This window comes from Lepidothrix coronata, unplaced genomic scaffold, assembly GCF_001604755.1.
Source record: "Lepidothrix coronata isolate B3197 unplaced genomic scaffold, Lepidothrix_coronata-1.0 Scaffold88, whole genome shotgun sequence".
Lineage (NCBI taxonomy): Eukaryota > Metazoa > Chordata > Aves > Passeriformes > Pipridae > Lepidothrix > Lepidothrix coronata.
This window is the reverse complement of record NW_016690268.1, coordinates 3,504,015-3,526,555: the sequence shown is the minus strand read 5'-3', so window position 1 is coordinate 3,526,555 and position 22,541 is coordinate 3,504,015. Positions and strand designations below refer to the sequence as shown.

Below are 22,541 nucleotides of genomic sequence, written 5' to 3'. Positions count from 1 at the left end.
TCTGCCCGGGGGGCTGGGAATCGAACCCGGGTCGCAGCGGTGAGAGTCCTGCACCCTAACCACTAGACCACTAGAGGCCCCACCTATAAGGTCCTGTTATTTACCCAGGCTTAAGGTGTTAGAGGATTGCCAATAGACTGCAGTATCCCAGATGAGAATATCGACAGATTGATTTAACTTCCCTTCGCCAGTGACTTACATGGCCCAACAAATAAAACTTCCTTTAGGGTCCTCATCTTAATCACAACACAAGAGGTTTATTAAGTTTCTAAACCATCATTGGAAGGAGTTTCATATACTTTCAGACTTCAAGCACTTTTTGCAATGACCAGATGCCTAGACTGATCTTGTGAACACTAACTAGTGCACTTCGTTCAGACACCCAGATACAAAACCCATGTTCCTCACCATAAAACACCCAAAGGCATGAATATGGGAGATTCTAAGAGAAAAAGACTTCCTGGGATGGAGAAGGGGAAGGCACAAAGCTCACTTCAGGCAGACACAACTTGCTCCACTGGCAGAGCTGTGATGGTGGGACCTTCAGGCAGCCAGATGCAGGCAGCAGGTAGGGGAGGCCATCAGCAAAGTGCACATCTGCCCCAGCTGAATCCTCAGCCATAGCTCTGTGCTGTCCTGTGTCCCACAGGTGTGGGATGCTCCATGCGGTAATTTTTCAGTGCTTATCAAAACTTTCAAGAATTGCAGTTTCTGTGGGCCTTTACATGAAAGGGATCTTTTTGTACCCAGTGGGAATTCTGCAAACGGCACAAACCAGGACCTAAATAATTAGAAGTGTTCACTCAAAAATACATTTCCCTTCCAGAGGAAATACTGATAGGAGGAATATATGTGAAATGACGGATTGAATATTAAAACTTACATTTCCCGAAAAACTGTCAAATGCAACACCTACAGATAAGAAAAAAACCCCCTCCCTCAAATATTATTTTTACTTCTTTAAAGGGCTGTGGCTTAAAATAATTTCGCTATAATTTTGTTTGTTATATTTGAAGTTCAGCTTACTTAAAAGCTTCTGAAGACTTAAATACAGTTCAATTATACATGCATTTTTAGTACCATCCATTTGACACTCAGTCAGATGCACTTGAACGTACACAGAATGCTAACTCAAGAACTACTGAAAAATGTTCAATTTTGCACATAATCCTTCTTATACAAACAAAACACACCTCTACAAACCCACACAACACATTCTTGAAATAAATGTAGGAGCTGAAAGGCTGTAAGAGAGCCACATGCAAAAATAATTCTTCATCAGAAGTTATTCCATTGCAGACAACATTAACTGAATAAATCAGGTTTTACAAGTGACGATAAAAGAAAAATGAAGAAAAAATATGTTTTCTCTTCTTAGAAAAGTAATGTTAAATTATTTCTTTCTACTCTGACCAAATGACCTGAGAGAATATCAAAACCGTGGTGTGCTTTCCAGGTTTAATTGCTCCTGTGATAAACAGTGACTCAGACACAGAGACTTCACATGCAAGAGTGCACTCAATCATAAGATGGGAAAGTACAAACAGGAATTTCCCAAGCCTGTGAGTTCATTTTAAAAAGAGATTAGAGAATGTTGATAGGTTCCTTAAATGTTAATATTCACCATTAATGCCAACAGAGTCCACAATAAGCAACACCCCAGTCCAGGGTAGTGATCTGTGTAATTCAAAGTCAAGTGTCTGATACTGCTCAGTACCCAAGAATCTAGAGAAAACCTAGTGATGGACCTTTCATCCTAAAACACTAAGTTTGTAGGCACCACAAAGGTATGCCCCTAAAGACATAAGTGTTTGTTTTTTAGACAGACTTTACATCTAATATAAATATTTGTTACACAAATATGCATTCAGGTATCTTTTTTTAAAAATGTCAAAACTAGTGCCCTTTAAAATACTGTGTGAAAGTCATTTGTACAGGTGAATCCACTGTGTGAAAATTTATTCCAATTCATTTTAAACTTTTGCCCTCAACTTTTTTATATAATTCTGTACTTTGAAAACTTCCATTAATATTTTCTGTTGCCTTCAGAATTTTCAATGTATTATGTATGCCTTGTTTTACAATAGCTATATGGGGATGCTGTTTATCCACAGCGGGTCTGTCAGAGATGTTATCCACATACAAATACTGGAATATGGCTGACAAAGTAAGGGGACAACAAAAGCATGGTTACAGAAAACATGGGCTCACTGTCTGGTGAAAAAAAGGACCCATTGACACAGGACATGAAAAAAGCCAATGCACTCCATGTCTTTTTTGCATCAGGTTTCACTGGTTAGTTTTGCCTTCAAGCCTTGCAGTTCCCTGAGCCTCCTATGGGACTGGAGCAACACCTGCTATAAAAGAAAACATTTCGGAGGCTCTTGAGCCCAACTGCTCATACAGGAGCCAAAATGTCCAGATGAGATGTACCTCAGGGTTCTGAGGGAGGTGGCCAATGCTACACCACTGAAATATCATGGTGATCAGGGCAGGTTCCTGATGGCTGGAAAAAAGGAAATGTCACGCCTATCCTCAAGGAGGGCAAGAAGAGGATTTAGATAGCTACAAGTCTTACCTCTATCCCTGGAAAAGTTACAGAGCAAATATCCTAGAAGCTGTTGCCAGCCACATGATGAACGAGGAGGCTGCTAATATCCCATATGGATTTACCAAAGGTGACTCTGGTGCTGTGGACAAGGAAGGGGAAGGTGGCAAATGCACACTCTGACTTTAGGGTGGCCTTTGACTTGGTCTCTTCTTGTGCCCTTGAAATAAAACTGGGGAGATATGCAGTGTATAAGCAGATTCAAGGGAATCTGTCTGCACTGCTGGACTCAAAGGGTTCTGACCAGCAGCACAAACTTGAAGTGGCAGCCAGTTACTAGGAGCTTCCATCAGGGGATGAACACAATTCAAAGTCTTTATTAAACAACATGGATGATGTGACAGAGGGCACTCTCAGCAAGCTAGTGAATGTCATCAAATTGGAGGGAGCAGTCAATACTTTGGTGAGCAGGACAGCATTCAGATATTCTTTGGTGAGCTGGAGAAATGGGATGACAGGAACCTTAGGGAGTTCAACAGAAGCAACCGCAGAGTCTTCCACCTGGGCTGGAACGACCTCATGAAACGGCATAGACTGGTTAGGAAACAGATTTGCAGACAAGGAGTTGGAGAATCCTTTGAATGTTAATCAGCAGCTTACCCTTGCAGGAAAGGACAACCACATACAGGGCAGCACAGTGTGTTATCATCGGGCCAAGAGAAGTGATTGCTCAGCACTTCTGAGCCTGCACCCGAATCACTGTGTCCACTTTTGGGCTCCATGCTTCAAGAAAGGTATTAATATACTGGACCAAGTCCACATGGGGACAATGACAGTCTGGTACTGTACCAGGCTGCCTGGAGCTAGAATCTCCATCCTCAGAGATACAGCCCAAACAGACAGTCCAAAATAACCTGTTCTTGTTAGACATGTTTTGAACCCAGAGTTGAACTAGATGACTGCCAGAGGTCCTGTCAAACCTAAGCTACTCTATTATTCTGTGAATAATCAAGCCTTGTTCCTGAAGCTCATAATCACTGGAGGAATTTCTGTTTCTGTATTTCACTAGACAGGTACAAACATCCATCCAGGTACTGTAATTAAAATGACTGGTTCTTAACTCCTTTAGTTCTGTTAATTAGTTATTTGATAGCATATATCAGATTCAACATCTACAAGTGGAATACCCTGAAGGACTACTTCAGTTCTCTCTTTTCCTTCACTTCTCTCTTTTTCTCTTTCCTTTCCCCCTAATCTCTTTCAATCCTCTCTCCTCTACTTCCTCTCCTTTTGCAGAGACCTTCATCCCAGCCCTTTGTTCTTTATACTATGAGAAAATCAGGAACACCCCTTTCAGTGCCATGATGAACTTCTACTAGAAACTTGAGATGTCTGTGTGCAAAGAAGGGCCACAGACACAAATACATGCTGACTCTAAACTAAGTTTATACCCACGTCATGTTTAGGAAGTTAATTTCAGTCATGTGGGTTGAAAATAAAATTTTTTAACCAAACAGAAAACTCTAAAATCTGAAAGACTGATTTCTAGAGTTTGAATACTCTATACAGATACCACGTCCATCACAAAGGTGTCCTGTAGTAGCAGGCTCTATGACCATTGTATCCTCATTTCGTGGTAAATGTCAATATTTGCAGTGAAACAGAAACACAGCAAACCAGATGGGAACATTCTACATCATACGAAGTGATCAGATTGGTTTTGCACAGAAAAAAAACACGACATGCAGAAACAATATCCTTAAAAAAAATAAACTCAGAGATGTAAAAATTACTGGTAGAGAAGAAAAAAATCTGGGGCAAGTACTTCTCATAAGAGAAACACTTAAAATCTAAAAAGATGAATAGTAGATGCAGATTAAAATAAAATATTTACCATTAGTAAATATATGCACAAAGTAGAGAAAAAAAAGTTCTAAAATGCAAGAACAGAGGGTCAGAAAGGCAAATGCTACTTCTGCAAAAAGTACTTGCTGTTGGCAATGGAAGTTCTGTGGGATTAAATTTGTAGAAATAACATGCTATTTTATTCCGAATGACTCACTACACTTACTAACTGTGGTGCTGTGTTTTTCTTCATTCAAGTTCTTCAAAAAAAAAGCATTAAACTGACAAAATCATGACCACATATTTTTGGGGGGACTAAAAATATCACTTATAAAAACAGCTGCAGATAATACAGACAGGTAAACAGAGCACTTGCGATTCAAGTTACTAAATTACTTCAGTAATCTCTGTTCCTACAGTCTGTCCAGACGCTTCCATATTACACTTAAGGTGCCAGCCTTTATTCTGAACATGTTAAATATTCTCAATAACATTCTTTAAAATTAAGTAACTCTGTGGAACGTGACCATCCTTTATAGTTGGGTTCCTCTGCCTGCTGGAGTCCAGGACTCAAAGGAACCATCTATTGCACCCAACCCTTTCCCTACACATGAGCAGGACACTCCATTGCCTGAGGCCTCTCAATACAAGTAAAGCATTAGGCTGCGTTACCCAATACCCATCTAACTGCCAATATTTCACATGAAAGCAAGAAGAAAGCAGAGAAAAAAAATAAAAAACTTGAAGTTGTGCATCTGGAGGGGAAAAGAAAAGATCCTCCTGTCCATGAATCTCTCTAGAGAATCACTGCAACTTTGAGTTCATTAAAATATGAGACCAAGCAAGCAAGCAATCAACACTTTACAATCCCTTCAAGAAAGAAGTCAGACATCTATCCTAAAAAAAGCTTTCATTTTTAATGCCAAGACTATCCAACAATATATTCCATAAACTGCTCAGTTCCATGGTACTTGCCTTGCATGCCAAAAGCAAAACAGTAAGTGTTTGCACATATATGGTAAACCCAAATATATATCACACTTCCTAAGACACCATACATCCTCATTTAAATGTTCAAATCATGGGACAGTCAAACAGATATTGGAGAAACAGCAGCTGCATAAGAACAGAAAACAAACAGCTAGAAGGATAAACAGTGAGTGGAAGAAAGCAACCTGTACCATTTAGCTCAAGCAACTAACATAACATGCTAGGCTGGATTGGTAGCTAATACACCAGTATGACTCAAAGGGTACAATCTACTAATACACCAGTATGACTCAAAGGGTATTATCTACTACTGTATCTTAATCAAAGGAAGGCGATATTTTATCAGATCAGAGCAGGAAACATTGGTATTATTTTATAATGGTAACACTATTTTGAAATAAAGATTTCCTTTAGTAAGAAGCTGTGGTACTAATGTCAGCCCTTGAGCTAAGACTACATGACTGTGTATCTTGAAATTTCCCACTTCTATAGCGTATTTTTGGTGCTGGACAGGGAACCACACTGTGGTATTATTTTGCGTACATATGAAGCAAGTTCCCTGTGCAATTTCCCTTTAAACAGTCCTTAATGTTCATTACTTCATTTAAAGAGATTCTACTCTGTGACGAAACTGAATAATCAAAAAATTATTCAAAAACAAGAAAGGAAAACATCCATAATAAGACTGGTAAATTCTCCCACAGACTTTTTGAATCTGGTGTTAGAAGATGAATGTTCTATAAAGACTGAGGAGCTGAAAGCCCTACACTGAGCCCTTCAGCTCCCTGGCATCTAAGGGGAATCAAGCCATGTGTGCACTGGGAGTTCAACACCAAAAAAATCACGTATAGTGCCAACCAAATGCTCCAAGTAGGCACAAAAGTAGCTCTCGAGGCTCTGTGTTCTGCTACAGCAAAAACATTTCCCATAAGACAAAGTGCATTTAGTAAAGTTTAACTTTGTCCTTAGATCTGCATTTACTGTAGGCTTTCTGATGAGATGGACACGTTAGTTGAGATCATCTCTCTGCACACCTCCATCACTAGAACATCAGCCAAGGCTTGTGCTGTGAACACAGCCCTAACATTTCCAAAGAGGCAACCCACCCTCTGCATGTGTTGGACCTGCCAAAAATAGCCTCATCATGCCTACTTGTTGGTTCTTTAAAAATCAGACTACTAAATGAGGTCATTTTAAAGATAAATAGTCCTTCATAGTCATGAACGATCAGTATCAGTTTTAGGGGAAAATCCCAGGTAACTCTCAACCACTGTCTCTAACAGCAAAGGACAGGATTTCCCATCTATCTCTGATCTCCAAAACCCTCTTAACAAACACACAAATTAATTCTTAGATCAATGTTCTTCACCCAGAAACAAGGTTATTTCAGGTAACAATGGGTTATCCCACAATTTGACATCCCATTCCTTTCCTACTCCCTAGCCACTCTTTCTTATCAACATTATTTTAGGGAAATCAGATTTGTGTTTAAGAAGTTTTTTATCTTTCATGTATTTACCTTATGTGTATTATTATTATTATTATTATTATTATTACTATTCCTGCTTAAAATGCAATAAACAGCTTACAAAGGCACATATTCTCATTAACCTCTCAAACCACCAGAGTTCTTCAACTCCCTTATATACTTTCAAAGGGCATTTCTGTAAATCCTCATCATTACAATACCAAAACAGTGCTGGGAATGTACATGGGCGTTCGAGATGTCTGCTTTAACGCACCATTTCAGTATGTCTCAGTTTTGAGGTTTCCTTGTGCTGCGTCATATCTGATCGGTAAGAAGCAGTTTTAAAGCACGTACTGATCAAAGTAGAGTTTAAATTTTTTATTTTTAAATGCAGATGCATATAAACAAAGTTTTTCACACATCACAGGTATTTTAGTTGGTCAGCAATTAAACAATCAACTTAAGTAAACCTCTGGGTAAAGTCCCTTCTATGAAAGTCAGTAATGCGTAACTTCAGGGGGGAGGCGGAAGTGTTGTTTCTAATTACTCTCTTTGAACAGACTAATTGTAAAAGGGTCAAAAATAGATGCTTTCACATCCCATAAAAAAGTCGACAGCAAATCAAGACCAGTACACAAACAGGGGTTTTTTTTTTTAAGCACTTGAAAAAAAACTACCCCTCCCACAAGAGAGACTCACGTAATCACTCTTGAGAACAATGTGCAAGGGTAAACTTTCGCAGTCAAGCCATCCTGTTAATGCCCTTAACTCCTCAGAAGATCCAAGAAGCTACAGAGATGTAAGTACAGAAAAGAATTAACTTTTTTCAATTTATTTTTTTTTCACTGAGCAACAGCAAACAATTCCAGAAATATTATTTGGTTTTTTGTGTTATACTGGTAGGAGGGATAAATGATCCTTGTATGGGAAAGGCTCATGGTAGAAATTCTCTGATATTTTATGTTCCCATATTAATCTGCTGCCAGTTAATTTCCATTTAAAATCTCTTTTGATCCACAGCATCAACAAGTTATTTCAAGTCCTTTCTTAGAATACAGCCTTCTGACAATCACAGGGAAACATTTGATACTGCATTAACTTAGACAATTTTTTTGGCAACACTAATTTAAATTATACTAATACAGAAATAACTACTGTACAAGTAGTAAGGAAAGCATTGCAACTCCTAAGTCATTCACTGAACCTCACAGAACTCTCCTAATAGTAAGAGAGAGCCTTAAAACAAATCAGTACTATAGTCCTGAATGCACAGCCTGCTCTTATCACATGCGCTCCTTCTGTAAGAAAACAGCCTTTATTACCAGCTCAGAAACTCCTCAGTCACTCTTCTCATGTCTAAGTACTGCAACAGCATATTTTAAGAATTCAAAGTTTTATGACCTAATTCCTCTTTTAACTTCTGGCATGCATTTCTTTAAAAGTTTTTAAAAAGGCATTCTTTTCCTGAATTGCAATCACCAAACATCTATCTCCTTATTAGTGATTTTCATGCCACAAAGCTGAAGAAATATTACAAGTGATAAGATTTTTATTCACCTTCCCAATTAAAGAGGATCATTTTTTCTACTATGCTGGCAAAACAAGACACACTGTTCAAGAGCCAATAACTCAACTATCATTTATCTTAAAAAATAAGACAGTGTATGTGCATTTGGGCACAGAATACAAGACATCTGTCTAACATTTTCATGACTGCTCCTGAAGAGACAAGGGAATTGAATCCTCTCAGTTAGTCTTTAAGAGCTCAAATCTCACCCCTTTCTGTTTGATTGAGAAGCATGTATACATGTAAAGAATAATAAATTTAAGCTACAGTTCAGAAGCTGTAATCCCTAGAATTAAAGACTGTACCTGTACAGGCTGCATATCACTCAGATATAAAAGGTGTTCATATTTTCTAGTACTAAAATACAAATTCTCATTTGACCCCTTTTTTCTTCTGCTTGCAACAATATAATTGTCAGTGGCTCACACTTTAGTTTATTTGCTATATTTTTAGGCTCTCTCCTTTTTACATTTAGTGTGCTTAAGTAAGTATAAACTGAAGAGAAGTTAATCATTTTAGCATCAGCACAGCTCTTCACATTAACATGTGGCAGAGATTATTTATGTTAGATAATTCTCACACTTCTCATAGGACAGATTACACCTAAGAGAGATCCAACAGATAGGAGCAAGATGTACACTTCAAATGACTTCCACTGTAACCAGTTATGCAGCATTTCAACTCAACTTCTTTGTTTCCATCTCACTTACTGTAGCTTTGATTATTTTTGAGCACCAAATGTAACCATCATACAACTTTGCAAAATCTATTGTAACAGACAAAAGCAGGACCAGAAAGATCCCAGTGTTGTGCATCTGCATATTTTATTAAGCACTTAAAGAATATTATAATTCTTTATAGCCATTGTTAAGATAATTGGGATTCTCTGATATGTGGCTTACAAATCTGGGTCTAACCAAAGAAGAATAAAAGTACTAGCCTGGAAACTCTCTCACCAAAATTATCTTTGGGTTGTGAGTCGAGGACTCAGTCTTCAGGTCATTAGGCCTACTCATTTGCATTTAGAGCTTTTGAAAACTCAACAGCTTTTGAAAAAAGGTAAATTAACATAATGTACTAGAAGCATATGAGTGTTAAAGTGTTAGAAAGAAACAGGAAGCCTGTCTCTTGCCTCGGCTTTTATTAAACCACATGCAGTTCCCAAGCTGCCAGTCCATACACCCTGATGTATGTACCTTAGGTATATGTTCTTTCTATATTAACAAAGCATTCTACTATGCAACTTAGCATGCACACCTTTTAACACACATAACTTAGTTGAATCAAGCCTTTTTCTCAAACATCGAAACCGCTCTACAATAAAAGATCTCTTGTATGGTAAATTAGAAATCCAAACAGTAAACATGACTGGTCAACAGAAAACAATTAATTTTGACATTAAGGAAAAAATTAAACCTACATAACCACAAGACTGTATATTTCCCACCTTCTACTGTTTTAAAACTCTGTAAGACTTATACAGCTAATAGCTCTAGAGGACTGTAAGCTCAGTAAATCTTCAAACCAGGCATTGCAGGGGAAGAGAAATCTCTTTCCCGACCATTCCTTTTAAATAATTTATACTCTTTATGCATAGATAAACAACATTATACCTCCAATACTGTTTGTTAAAGAAATATTGTCCATCCCATAGTGACTGAACCATACTATGTACAGAGCCATGAGAAATCTTCCTAATGAACTGCCGTGCCTTTCCAAGAATTTAATTAGTATCCCTCTTAAATTAGCTACTGGACAGATGGACCAGGGATTCATCTCCAATGAATGAAAACTATGAAAAGAGACAGAGAAATCACACATTAGACTACAATGCACAGTAAAAGCCTTCTACATGTTCCCTGTTCTGCTAAAAGACAGACAGTGCTCCTCCAGCAAAAGCAGGAGATGAGAACATCTTTCTTTTAGCACACAGAGAGAGCTTTGTACCACAGCTTGAACACAATTCAAACCCATGTAATCTAAGGTTGTAACAATCCAATTGCTGGCTCATACCTTAAGTCTATCCTTCATAACAGTTAAATGTATGTAACATTATGATACTACATATAAAGCTCATCAAACATGAACATGTCTATGATCCAGGGCTTTGGATTATGTAGTACTTCCAGACTGGAACCACCATTCTGTTTATCAAACACCTTTTGCTGTGGGGATTAAAGGTAAAACACATGTATAAACATTAAACAAATAACTAATGCCAGTCAAATGTTTTCACAGAACACCAATCTCCTAAAACAGCCTTTTTTTCTTCTTTGATGAGATTACAAAATTGCTTTAGAAAGGCACCTGCACAGATTTCAGACATGCTAGATTTGGTAAGTAGCTTGCCATGGTACCATGATTTTTTTCCCCAGGTGGATACTATTGCTGAGAAACATCAAGAAAGCACATAGAACAGACTAGCAGCTGCCTAGCTAACAAATCTCATAAGGTAATTGGCTAAAGAAATTTGGTGGTCAGAAAGCAAACACAATGCTAAGACTTGAAAATGGCAAATGAAACAAGAATAAAGAACAATCTGCACTGTTTGCAAGCCTGGGCATATTATTAAAATTAATTTTAAACTCTTCCAGGCATAAGGTCTTTCTGGGTAGAAGCAGAGAGCAATGACCATGCCCTTAGACTAAAGATATCCTAGGACATAGTGACTTCTGGATCACAGAGAACTAACTTCACAAGCTCCCAGTGCAATGCTACACAACTTTATCTTGGATACATAAATAACTGAGCAGAAAAAGCGGGGACATACTGGTGAGGATGCTTCCAGGTACACCAATACCAAGGGGCATCTGGAACCCCTTGTCCTGTGTGGGACAAATCTGGGGTTAGAATGGACATCACAGGATTATTTTGCTTTGTGGTGAAATATTTGAGAAGTTCACCGTGAATTGCCCAAACCATGAGATTGTGTAAAGGTAAAAAGACTCAACAAAAACAGCAATTGCAAATTAATTTTAGAGAAATTTAAGGAAGAGACACATACATTTTTTAACAGGGAGGTTGACTGACAAAGGACTAGAGTAACGAATGGCTAATTCACTTTTTTTAAGTTCTCCAAATCAAGACCAAACAGCATTTTAGAAAATGTGCTTTAAGTGAAAAGTTACTGTAATCCATAAACAAATAACTAAAATAATAACATAACCTAGATTATACAGAAGGTCACATTAAGGAAAAAGTTATGTGTCACTGACTGTCTACAGACTCAGAATATGTAAAAACCTAAACAACGTTCTTTACAATACTGTATAAAGATAGGAATTTTAAGTACTTTATACCTTAAAATTTTGCATGCAACTCTAAGTCAAAAAAACCTGTGGTAGCGTTTTCTAAAATCATTAATTTGGTAAGGTAAATTAATATTAAGTTTTTTCCAAGTATATACTTCAAAGCAGTATCATTAATAAACACAGAAAGCCACTGGAGGGGTATTTAATCCAGCAACTTAGAAGAGCAAAAATTTTGGTAATGATTCTAGAGGGTAGCTTCAATGGTGCATTTGGATCTGGGACAGTAAATGGCCATGTTCTCATAACATATTCAGGTACACAGCTCATTAAAATCAGTAAGAATTAAGTCCAGCTAGTCTGAGGTTTGCAGCAGCAAGGAGGCAACAAGGTCCATTTTTTCTACAAGAATGCAAAATGCACAAAAAGTATTTAAAATGTTCTCTTTTTAGATACATTCTGTGGAGGATGTCATATGTTGTATGTATAATAAGCTGATCACTAAGGAGTGCTACCAAGAAATAAAGAGCAACCTGACACAAGGAATAGGATTTTTTAAAAAAAATATCTTATCTTACTTAATAGTCTAGAGACTTTTTAGGAAGAAAGTATTTTTTTAAATGGAGCCCTGTTCAAGATTGACAGGAAAAGGTGAAATACCTGCTGATGTGAATGGAGTTTATCCAACAACAATAAGAGTTCAGAAGTACAAAGAAGTTACCACTACTCAGGTGATGGACATTAAGGTGTTAGATGGTAGCAACTTTATACCACAAACCAGACACACTATCTCTCTGTATTTTCATTTTTTTTTAAAGAAATATATTCATGTAATAATTCAGCACCTAGACACCATGGTGACTGCTCAAAAACGCCCATACATACCTACAGGTAGAGAAAATACTAATACTCAACTAGAGCATTTCAAAATGTGCTCCCTGCATTAAAAGTCAAAACATTTTGGGGATAACAGGGGATGAAAAGGAACACTTTCTGCACCCAGGGCTGACTCCTATAGCAGGCAGAAGGGCCTGTCAAGGAGCACAGCTTAGCTGACGTGCATGCTGCCTTGGTCCTCCATCTTTCTTCTCATCTGCTTGTGGCCAGTTTGTCCTGCCATGGAGCTGCTTCTCACGTATATCCATGCTAGCACCTTGGATAGACACAAACACTCTCTCAGCTAGGACTCTTTCTCAATACAACCACGGTTATATGTGAGAATGAACAATCTATTTTGAGCAGCAAGTTATAGACTAATTTATTACATTAAAGATCTAACTTCATAGCACAAAATTAGGTGATATCATTTTATGAAATCCTACTCGATGCAAAAAAAATATATATGACTGAAATGACAGATTTTTTCCTATAGTTAAATGGTTTTGTGTAATAGATATTCTATAATTTTACAAATGTTTATAGAAAGACATATGGATGGATGTGACCATTATGCACACTATTTATGAACCAAAACTATTACAACTTTACAGTGAAAATAAAATTATGCAGTTAATATGTTGTAGTTAATTACTGTAATCAAACTGTTCATCATAAATCTTAGATTATTCTTCCTTACATATGTTGAAGAAATTGTTTTACCTAAATTTCAAGGAAGAGATGAGTAGAAGACAGATGTGATGCTGTGAGTGTGAACAAGTAATCAGAAGCATTTAAATATTACAAACAAAACAAAATACCTCACTGATCCATCCAGGTGCCAACACAAACCCACACCAATTTAGGCCAAGAGCAGCCTGTTACACTTAGGTAAAACAAGAGCCATTTGACACACTTCTACAAGGGAAAAGATGAACAGGAGGAAAGCATACCAGAACCATCCTGAGGGTAATAACTACTACATTAATCAATCATCAAACATCAAAATACTGTGAACAATGCAGAATTAACCAACATAAAATTACAGACATTCTTAAACCTTCACTACAGCTGGAGTTGCTATTTACGAGTTTAATTCCCTTATTCAAACCACAAAACTCCCACTTCAGATTTGACATCCAACCCTGAATTCCCACCTCTCAACAGACAGTGCATACTTCATACTTCAGGGATATCTAAGAATCAGAATACTGTACATCTATCAGTCAGTAATCACTCATCTGTCTTCCCTCCTGTCTGTGGAACACAGTAGACACAGACTTAATATACTACCTGGATGTTAAACTCCTTCCTTAAATGGGTAATTTAACTCATTTACATATTTTAATACACATCATCCACTATCCACAGGTTTACTGTTTACAGAGAGCCTTATGCACCCCTGCTAACCCTGCCAGAAGTCTGATCAGACAAGTTTATGATACAGTATGTGATGCAGGTACATTAATTGTGAACAACCTGAAAGAAGCAGGACAATCTCCTCAAAACATGAAAGAAGATACTAATCTTTTAAGGTTTTGACAAGTCAATGAAAGGATAAGGAATACCTCCTAAAATGTGTAGTTTAAACCCCTTAAAACTGAGAGGTATTTTCCAGCAAGACTTTTTTAAGGTGCAACAGGCTACAGTAGTTTGTAGATATTGCCTGTTGAAAGACAGATCCTCAGAAATCCCCTAGATTTTAATTAAAGGTACCAGACAGACTTAAAATTCCAGTTCCAACAGCTGTCATCTCCAGATAGTATTCTGTGTTAAAGCAGAAGCAATCTTGTTTTGACTGCTTATTTAATCCATAAATGGTGTCTCTAAGAGGCACACTTTTGTAGAACAGCTGCTTAAGGAGTAACATTAGATGTCCCATCCTTTCTGACATTCATGCTTACACTATACAACTGCCAAGTAACAGAGAAATGTTTGCACTGAAATCAACATCAACAGGATGAGGTTCTTTCCACTTCTGAAATTCTGCTGGAGTATTTTTTAATATTACTAAGTCCCACAAATCACTGTCACTTTGCAGTTCTCTCATGCTACCTCTGACTGTACAGATGAGACAATTTCTAAAATCTACTCAATTGTCAATGTGTAAAATATTTCAGTTGGTTTACCTCTCTTTTGCAGCATCACTAAAGAGTGACTAAAGTAGTAGTCTTAAGAATTTACATATGTAACAATATTTAAATTAGATTCCAAAAGTCAATTCTTAAAACTAGTATTAAACAAGCTGAATTATTATGGTTGGAATCTATAATCTTAAAGGTCTTTTCCATCCTAAATGATTCTACAGTTCTATTTTAATGCCAGTATGATAAGAATGCTAAAAGAAAGTGTTTCTCTAAACAAGTTAAACCATCACAATGCGAATTGTTGGAAACAAAAACTCCCTAAAAATTAACTGAAACACATTTAAAAGATTTTGTCTGTTTGTCTGACCCTTGGGAACAACATATGATCCTTTATCATGTGGTTTCTTCAGACTCCTTTTTCCCCTCAGATTGCTTTAAATAGTCTCCCATCTCCTGACCACCTAAAAACTTCACTTTCCAAATACATTACATCCCTGGTTTTTTACATTGCCTCTTGTCTGATTTTTTTCATCAGAGAAGGTATTGGGATCAAAACAGAATAGCCAAAACCAGGCATCTTTTTGTTTGTTTTCAGAAGGAGGCTTGAAAAGTATTCCACAGCAATGAAGTTTCATTTCAGTTTTTCAGTCTTGTTTTTTGCAACAGAGGTTGGCCATTGTTACGCAGAAGAAGTTTATCTACATTTATTACAAAATGTTCCCTTTTGTTGTTTTGGTTTGGTTTTTTTTCATGTTAGGTCTACTGAGCTTCCTGCAACAACAGGGGTTACAGAAATGGACACTTTCACAGCCTCTGAGAGCAACAGTTCCACCTGTGACCTATATGAGCACAAAGATACAGCACGGATACTGCTGTCCGTCTTCTACAGCTCCATCTTAATTCTTGGGGTGCTTGGAAACACCATTGCCCTCACTGTCATTTTTAAAAACAGAAAGAAGATCAACTCCACTACTCTGTATTCAACAAACCTCGTCTTCTCCGATCTCCTGTTCTGCATCGCCTTGCCAACAAGGATAGCCTACTATGCCCTGGGATTCCACTGGCCATTCGGAGAAGCATTATGTCGAATAACCGCTCTCTTGTTCTACATAAACACCTATGCAGGTGTAAACTTCATGACATGTTTGAGCATTGACAGGTTTTTTGCTGTTGTCCATCCCTTCCGATACAAGATCAGAAGGATTAAATACGCCAAGGGCATTTGTGTCTTTATCTGGTTTCTTGTGTTTAGTCAAACTTTCCCATTACTTATACAATCCATGTCACAGGAAGAAAAAGAAAGGACTACGTGTATGGAATATCCAAACTTTGAAAAAATAGAACATCTACCATTTATACTTCTTGCTGCCTGTTTAATAGGGTACCTTATTCCCCTGGGGATTATACTATTTTGTTACTCTCAAATTAGCTGCAAACTTTTTCAAACGGCCAAGGAAAATCCACTTACTGAAAAATCAGGGATAAACAAAAAAGCCATCAATACAATCATATTTGTAATTATAGTGTTCATCATCTGCTTTACTCCTTATCATGTTGCAATTATACAACACATGATTAAGAAACTTCAGAATGAACCCTTGTGCACCGAAACGAAAATTTTCCAGAAGTCACTCCATTATACTGTATTTCTGATGAATTTTAACTGCTGCCTAGATCCTTTCATCTATTTCTTTGCATGCAAAGGATACAAGAGAACTGTACTGAAAATACTGAGACGACAAGTGAGTGTATCAATTTCAAGCGCTGCCAGGTCACATCACGAAGAAAGCTCACGTGATGTGGGAGAAACGCAAATGACGGTACTTGCTAAATCTTCCAATGGAAAGCTACCTGAAAAATAAAGTCTGCAGTACATCACAATGGAGAAAGATTAAAAATCCAAGGTCCACAGCAAAAACTCTTAGTGCTCCCCAAACAGAAGCTTAAGTAAAATTCTGTTTCTCAGGATGTCAGGAAATAAAGGAGTGATGTTGGACTGAAAAAGAATTGTCACAGAACAGCAGGGAAACCAGCATTATAATCTCCTTGCTGTATCCTTTTGACTGATCTTTTATTTTTTTTCAGGAAATATGCACCATTGTGAATGTTCAAATTCCATGCTGCACATACATATGCCTGGATGTTAAGCAAAGACTTGATTCACAATCTGAATTAAACACAAATAGCTTATAGTTCAGACCAACTACAACAAGAACATCTGAAAATTTCAAGACCTCTAGCTGAGGTCCAATTATAGCAATGGTTTCGTTAATCCAGTCACACAAGCAAGGGAAATCAAATTTTCAGATGAAATGGACAACTGTGCACGTTTGATATCACAAATGCTTAAGTTTATAGCCCTTTGGAGGTGAAACTGCATTTTATAGTATTTAGAACATGAATGTGTTATTGGACAATTTACGTATATTGTCAAATATAACACATGGAAAACTAATGAACTGTTTGGTTCTCCTCAACACTGAACACAGTATGTTAAATCACTCATCTTCACAAGGTGTATTATGTCTTTACTCCTTTTCCTAAAGGAGAACTTTTCTTTCTAGTTTGTATTGTAAAGAGTCTCTACTCCATTGTATATAAATTATTTATAAACACAAATTGAAGCAAGAGACTGTAATATGAAAACTGTACCATTTCAGTTAAAAGAACAGTGATACAGAGTTCTCACAACTTCCGCTCAAGTCAGACATGGACACAAGACAAACGTTTTAGAGACCTGAATAAATGTTCACTGTTGGGGTCAGCAAATAGTAAATTATTGAGTTAATTCTGATGGTGTGAGATGGCTACCTCTCTTTAAGTGCTGTTTACCTGAGAGATCAACGAATGAGAAGAGCAGGATTTGCTGGGAAAGAACAAGTTTTCCCATCATACCTTCATAAAGCATATCTCGGATCCATTTGGGCACACTGAAATTGGGCCAGGAAAGAGACCAAATGACTTCAACACATCCTGCTGGAATCAGCTCAATACCAGTTGAGAATCCAGGATGCAAGCCCCGGGTTCCTGCTGTCGTGCCCTTCCGTCACATGTCAGTTTCCTACTTTATTTCTGGCCCCTCTATCTTTTCTTTAGTGTTCTATCTTATTAATATGCCTTCACCTGCCAACACAGCTTGGTAACTGCACCAGGAGGTTGTGGTGGAAAAGGGAAATTAAAGACTGCCTGACAATTATAAATAAAAGCTATGCCACATGTCAGAATAAATGTTATTTATTGCAGCTGTATCTGTCTGGCACTGAGGTTGAGTCAAACAAACATAGTTACATTTGTCATCTTTGCAATTTCTTCCTTCCTCGTGTGTTGACCTTCCATGTTGACTTGCAAACATGGAAGGGTCATATCTGAACATCAGTAAGGAAACATTTTATTAACAATTACTTTCTTATGGCAAAGAAAACATAACCCTCTCAATATTTCATACCACTTAGACTGCCAAAATTGAGCTTCTAATTACAAGAGACACTATGCAGCTTCAAGAAAATGGAGTAAGAAAAATAATTTTCAACGTAAGTTCTCCTTAATTCTGTGTGCTATAAGCATTTCTCTTCTTGTCAGCTTTTTTAATAAACTATTTTAGAATATTATTTAAGAATTTTGTTCCTATTGGAGTAAGCAAATGATAACCTAATAAAACCACAGACAGACCACTCAGGAATACCTAGAAACTGTAGAAATAAAATATATGTATTATTAACATTACACCAGTACGAGCTCATTTTTTTCTACTAATGTCTGGGGTTTTTTGTTTATTAGTATTCATTTCATCTAACTGTGATCATAAAGCCTTAAAGACAAGAAGTTTTTTTTTATATTTGTCTGTAAAATATAACAAATATGTATTAAAACACCACACACTGCAGATAACTACACTCTAAGTGGAAAGAAAGTAAAGATCTGTATTGAAAATCCTTCTCTATCTCCATTTTCTCACATAAGCAATTCTGTTATTTTCAATTTTAGAGTTTGTTTCTAAATTACAGCAACATTCTCAAACAGGAAACAACATCAAAATACTGCTTTTGCTCTAATAAACCTTGAAGCCTGGGTCTAGTTAGATATGGGTTTGAGAAAAGCTATTTTTTTCTCCTTATTTTAATACTTCTCAAATGTAGAAGAAACCAATAAAATAAAAACCTTTTAAAGTTAAGATAAACTCAGTTTCCTGACGCAAGTCCTAAAGGCACAGAGACACAGACAGACAACTGTGGCAGCTGATGCCTCTGCTAATGACTCTGCTTCCCCTCACTACTCTCAGCACACACACTGACAGCTCACACACACTCGTATTGATGAGGAGACTTTTTTCTGCGTGCTTGTCTGAATCTGCCAAAAGTAACAGTGGGGGTTTCAGTGGCCCTGGGACACTGAGCTGAAGTCAAACATTTAGAGAGCATGTGTCCTGTTTCTTCTTCCAGCTGTGCTGTGGGGCTGGCAGACATCACCAGAGAGTTGGCAACAACCTGCTGCATGGGACCAAGGGAGAACAGTAATATTGAAAGCTTACTGCTGTTCTCAAACAAATGGTTTCCTTCACATTGTCCTTATCCATTTATCCTGCCAGTGCTCTTCCCCCAGTACTGTTTGTTGGAGTATTTTCATGATAGCAGTTACCCACAGGGACACACCCTCAGGACTCTCCTGTATGCCGACATGAATAAAGGGGGAAAAGCCATACCTGGTATCTCTTTCCTTCTCCAACACTGAGTATACAACAGATGTGTTGTCTTAAAAGATGTGAGCATGCCATGCCATACAACATGTGGTTGAAGCAGTATGAGCTTCGCAAGAGAAAATGAGCTTTTGCTTTGGGAAAAGCTTCTGATACATTCTAAGACCCCTTCCATGTGAAAGGCTGGCAAATGGTCACAGAGATCAGAGATCTCAGGCTCATTCACACTTCTCACATAGAAATAAAGCAGCAACAAGTAGCAGTAGGTTCAAATGGCTTGCTTACTGAAAGGATCTGACTGAAGTTTTTTGGAGAAACTGTGTCTCTGGAGAGTGAAGTCCAGTCAGGATCTTGAAGCCCATGTTCATGATAAAATAACAGAGTATCTTTTATCTCTACGCTTCGGACTGTCGACCTAGGGACTCCAATTATATGTAGTCCTACTGTTGACACTATGTGTTCACTGCTGGTACCTCTGTCAAATCTTGTCTGGTAGGGAATGTGACAGAGCACATAGAAATAAAAATGATGATGATGGCAAAATGGTCTAAGTCCCTAAAAGAAAGTTGGATAGACACCTGTTGTCAAACATATGACCAAGAGAAGGTGCATCATATGAAAAATCCCAAAACACACATTTTCAGCAGGAGAACATTTAGTGCCTTCATCTTTTCTTTCACTGGGAACACAAAATTAGGGACTAATACTGCAAGTACCTCAGTTGCCTTGGGCTTGAAGATATTGAAGACTAACTGAAAGCATGGAGACAAAGAATGCAATCTCCTATGGCTTACAGACTCGGCAGAAGAGGACAGGTATTCCCAAAGGCATTGTTGCCTGATTCTTTTGCCTATGGCCCTGAAAACTGTGTAGACAAGGAACCTGTCAGCAACATGGTCATCTCCTAGCAAAAGACAGTAAGAGCAACTGTCTAAAGTGGTAAACATGCTAACACAAATAACACAATTCCTGGAGGTGGTTAATGACTCCTCTTAAATCAGCAAGCTCAGTAGTCAAAAAAAAAAAAAACCAACAAAAAAAATGAGGGAAAGTTTTGGGTTCTTTTAAACAGATGTTCCATTTAATACTAGTATAGTTCTGAAACTCAAAAGCTTTTAGGGAAGCAAGGAATGAACGGACCTCAAGAAAGCGATGAGACAGCCTGTAACATAAGAAAAGTAAATAGTGTACAACTGAAGAGAAAGAGAAGAAAAGCTTTGCCTTATATGACCAGTTTTGAAGGAACTAAAAAGCAGCATCATACTCTGTCTCTTCTACCTCCATATCTCTGGTACAGAGCACAGGAGCAACTGAAGACAAACTAAGGTTTGTATTCAGCAGTATATCAGTGTGCTGGCTCAAAACAGACAAGGTCAACAGACATCAAGAATCACTTGAAAAACAAGTCATTCATCTGAGTGCAATATTTCCTAATACAATCTTGCCTAAGCTGCAGCCTGCAGACTAAGGGTATAGTACAAAATAAATACAAAAACCTCTGCCAAGCTGCAACCCTTTTCTGAAATAAAACAGGAATTACTGTTTGTGTAGTAAAAGCTCTGACCTATTTCCTCAAATTTTTTTCCCCTCAGAATACTCCCTTGGCTTCCTGCACTGTTTAACTTCTGACTTCCTGAAGCTGATGTCTCATCTTTGCACATGACAGTCGTCAATCAATTTTTTCTTCCATCAGCCTGTATGCTCCCTTTTTGAACGTCTGTGACTGCAGCATTTTGCAGCACAAAGCTCCACAGAATAACTATCCATGGTGTCTAGAGGAGCCATTTTCATTTACTTGTGACACCTGTTAGTTTCATTTGAAGTCCCCTGCTCCTTGCACCAGAAATGAGTGAACACAGCAACTCCTTATCTACCCTGTCCACATTAGTCATGATTTTACAGACCTGCATCAAATCCCCTTCCTTTGAGTCATCTTGTCTCTTCTCCTGTGAACAGTCAGATAAAAGCTGTTCAGCACTTCATTCCAATTAGAAAGGAAGGAAAGAAGGCAAATGTAAATAAAGTATGGGAATCCAACTGTGTTCGAGCTGGGTGGCAGAAGAGAACAGGGTGTCTCTACACGCAGGGAGATCAATAGCATATAGATCTACTTTTCCTACCATATTCAGTAGCATATAGGTTCTCTAAATTAGGATCTTGCCCCATGACTGCCAAATTTGGATAACCTTGCTCTGACACATTAAATAAGGAAGAACAGGACCTCAGTGGGCTGGAAAAATGGATTCACAGGAACGTCATGAAGTTCAGCAAGTCATATACAAAACCCTGCATCTGAGCTAGAATAATCCCAGTGCAGGCTGGGCATGACATGGTTAAAAAGGTCTGGGACAAGTTAAAAAGGAGTCAATAGTGTGACCTCACAGCCAAACATATATGAGACTGTGTTCAAAAGAACATCTAGAGAAGCAATCTTTCCCCTCCATTCAGTACTTGTGAGATCATACCTGGAATTCTGTACTGGGTTTGGGCTTCCCAGTACAAGAAAGATACTGATACACCGGAACAAGTCCAGCAGACAGCTACCAAAAACGCTGAAGGGGCTTGCAGCATATGATACAGGAGGAGGGGCTGAGGGAGGGGAGATGGTTCAGCCTGGAGAGGGAAGACTGAGAGGAGATGTTATCGTTGTCTTCAACTGCCTAACGTGGAGGGGTACAGAATAGATGGTACAGAATAGATGGTAACACCCTAGGTTGTTGCAGCAAGGAACAACTAAACCTTAGAAAGCATTTTTTCATCATGAGGCTAGTCAGACATTAGGAAAGGTTTCACAGAAAGCCTGGGAAATGTCCATCCTTAGAGATACTCAAAACTTGACTGGACACAGCCCTGATTAAATTGTCTCTGCCAGGGTTGGGCAGCACAATCTCTAGTGGCTCCTTTCAACCTGCATTCTTCTACAACTAGCAAGTTGGTCCAAGCTTTAAGTTAGACAAGAAAGCAACATGAAACTCGATGGCCTTGCAGGAACAAGCAAATTATATAACTTTAAAATCTTCTAGTCTTGTCCTCTACTTAAGCCTTTATCAAAATGCTGTCATTAGCATTCACCTAAAATAAAGCAAGCTCAAGACATAGCAAATATTTCTTTCCACAGAGCTGTATTCATTTTTCCTCACTGCAAAAATATGAGTTTCTCCTCTTCCTCTTTTCTTTTCCTCAGTTGGGACAGATGTTGTGCAAAGGGCTAAACTAAAA

At 37.9% G+C, this 22,541-nt stretch overlaps 2 protein-coding genes across 2 annotated transcripts in view; one reads left to right on the top strand and one right to left on the bottom strand.

The window, feature by feature from the left end:
* Nucleotides 1-22,541, bottom strand: part of UBAC2 (UBA domain containing 2) — a 98,938-nt gene that overhangs the window by 34,142 nt on the left and 42,255 nt on the right. The window lies entirely within an intron of this gene.
* GPR183 (G protein-coupled receptor 183) lies at nt 7,544-16,946 on the top strand. Its single transcript, XM_017821099.1, has 2 exons — nt 7,544-7,650; nt 15,387-16,946. Exons 1-2 carry the CDS (start codon nt 7,610-7,612, stop codon nt 16,489-16,491), a joined length of 1,146 nt encoding a protein of 381 aa, XP_017676588.1. The 5' UTR covers nt 7,544-7,609; the 3' UTR covers nt 16,492-16,946.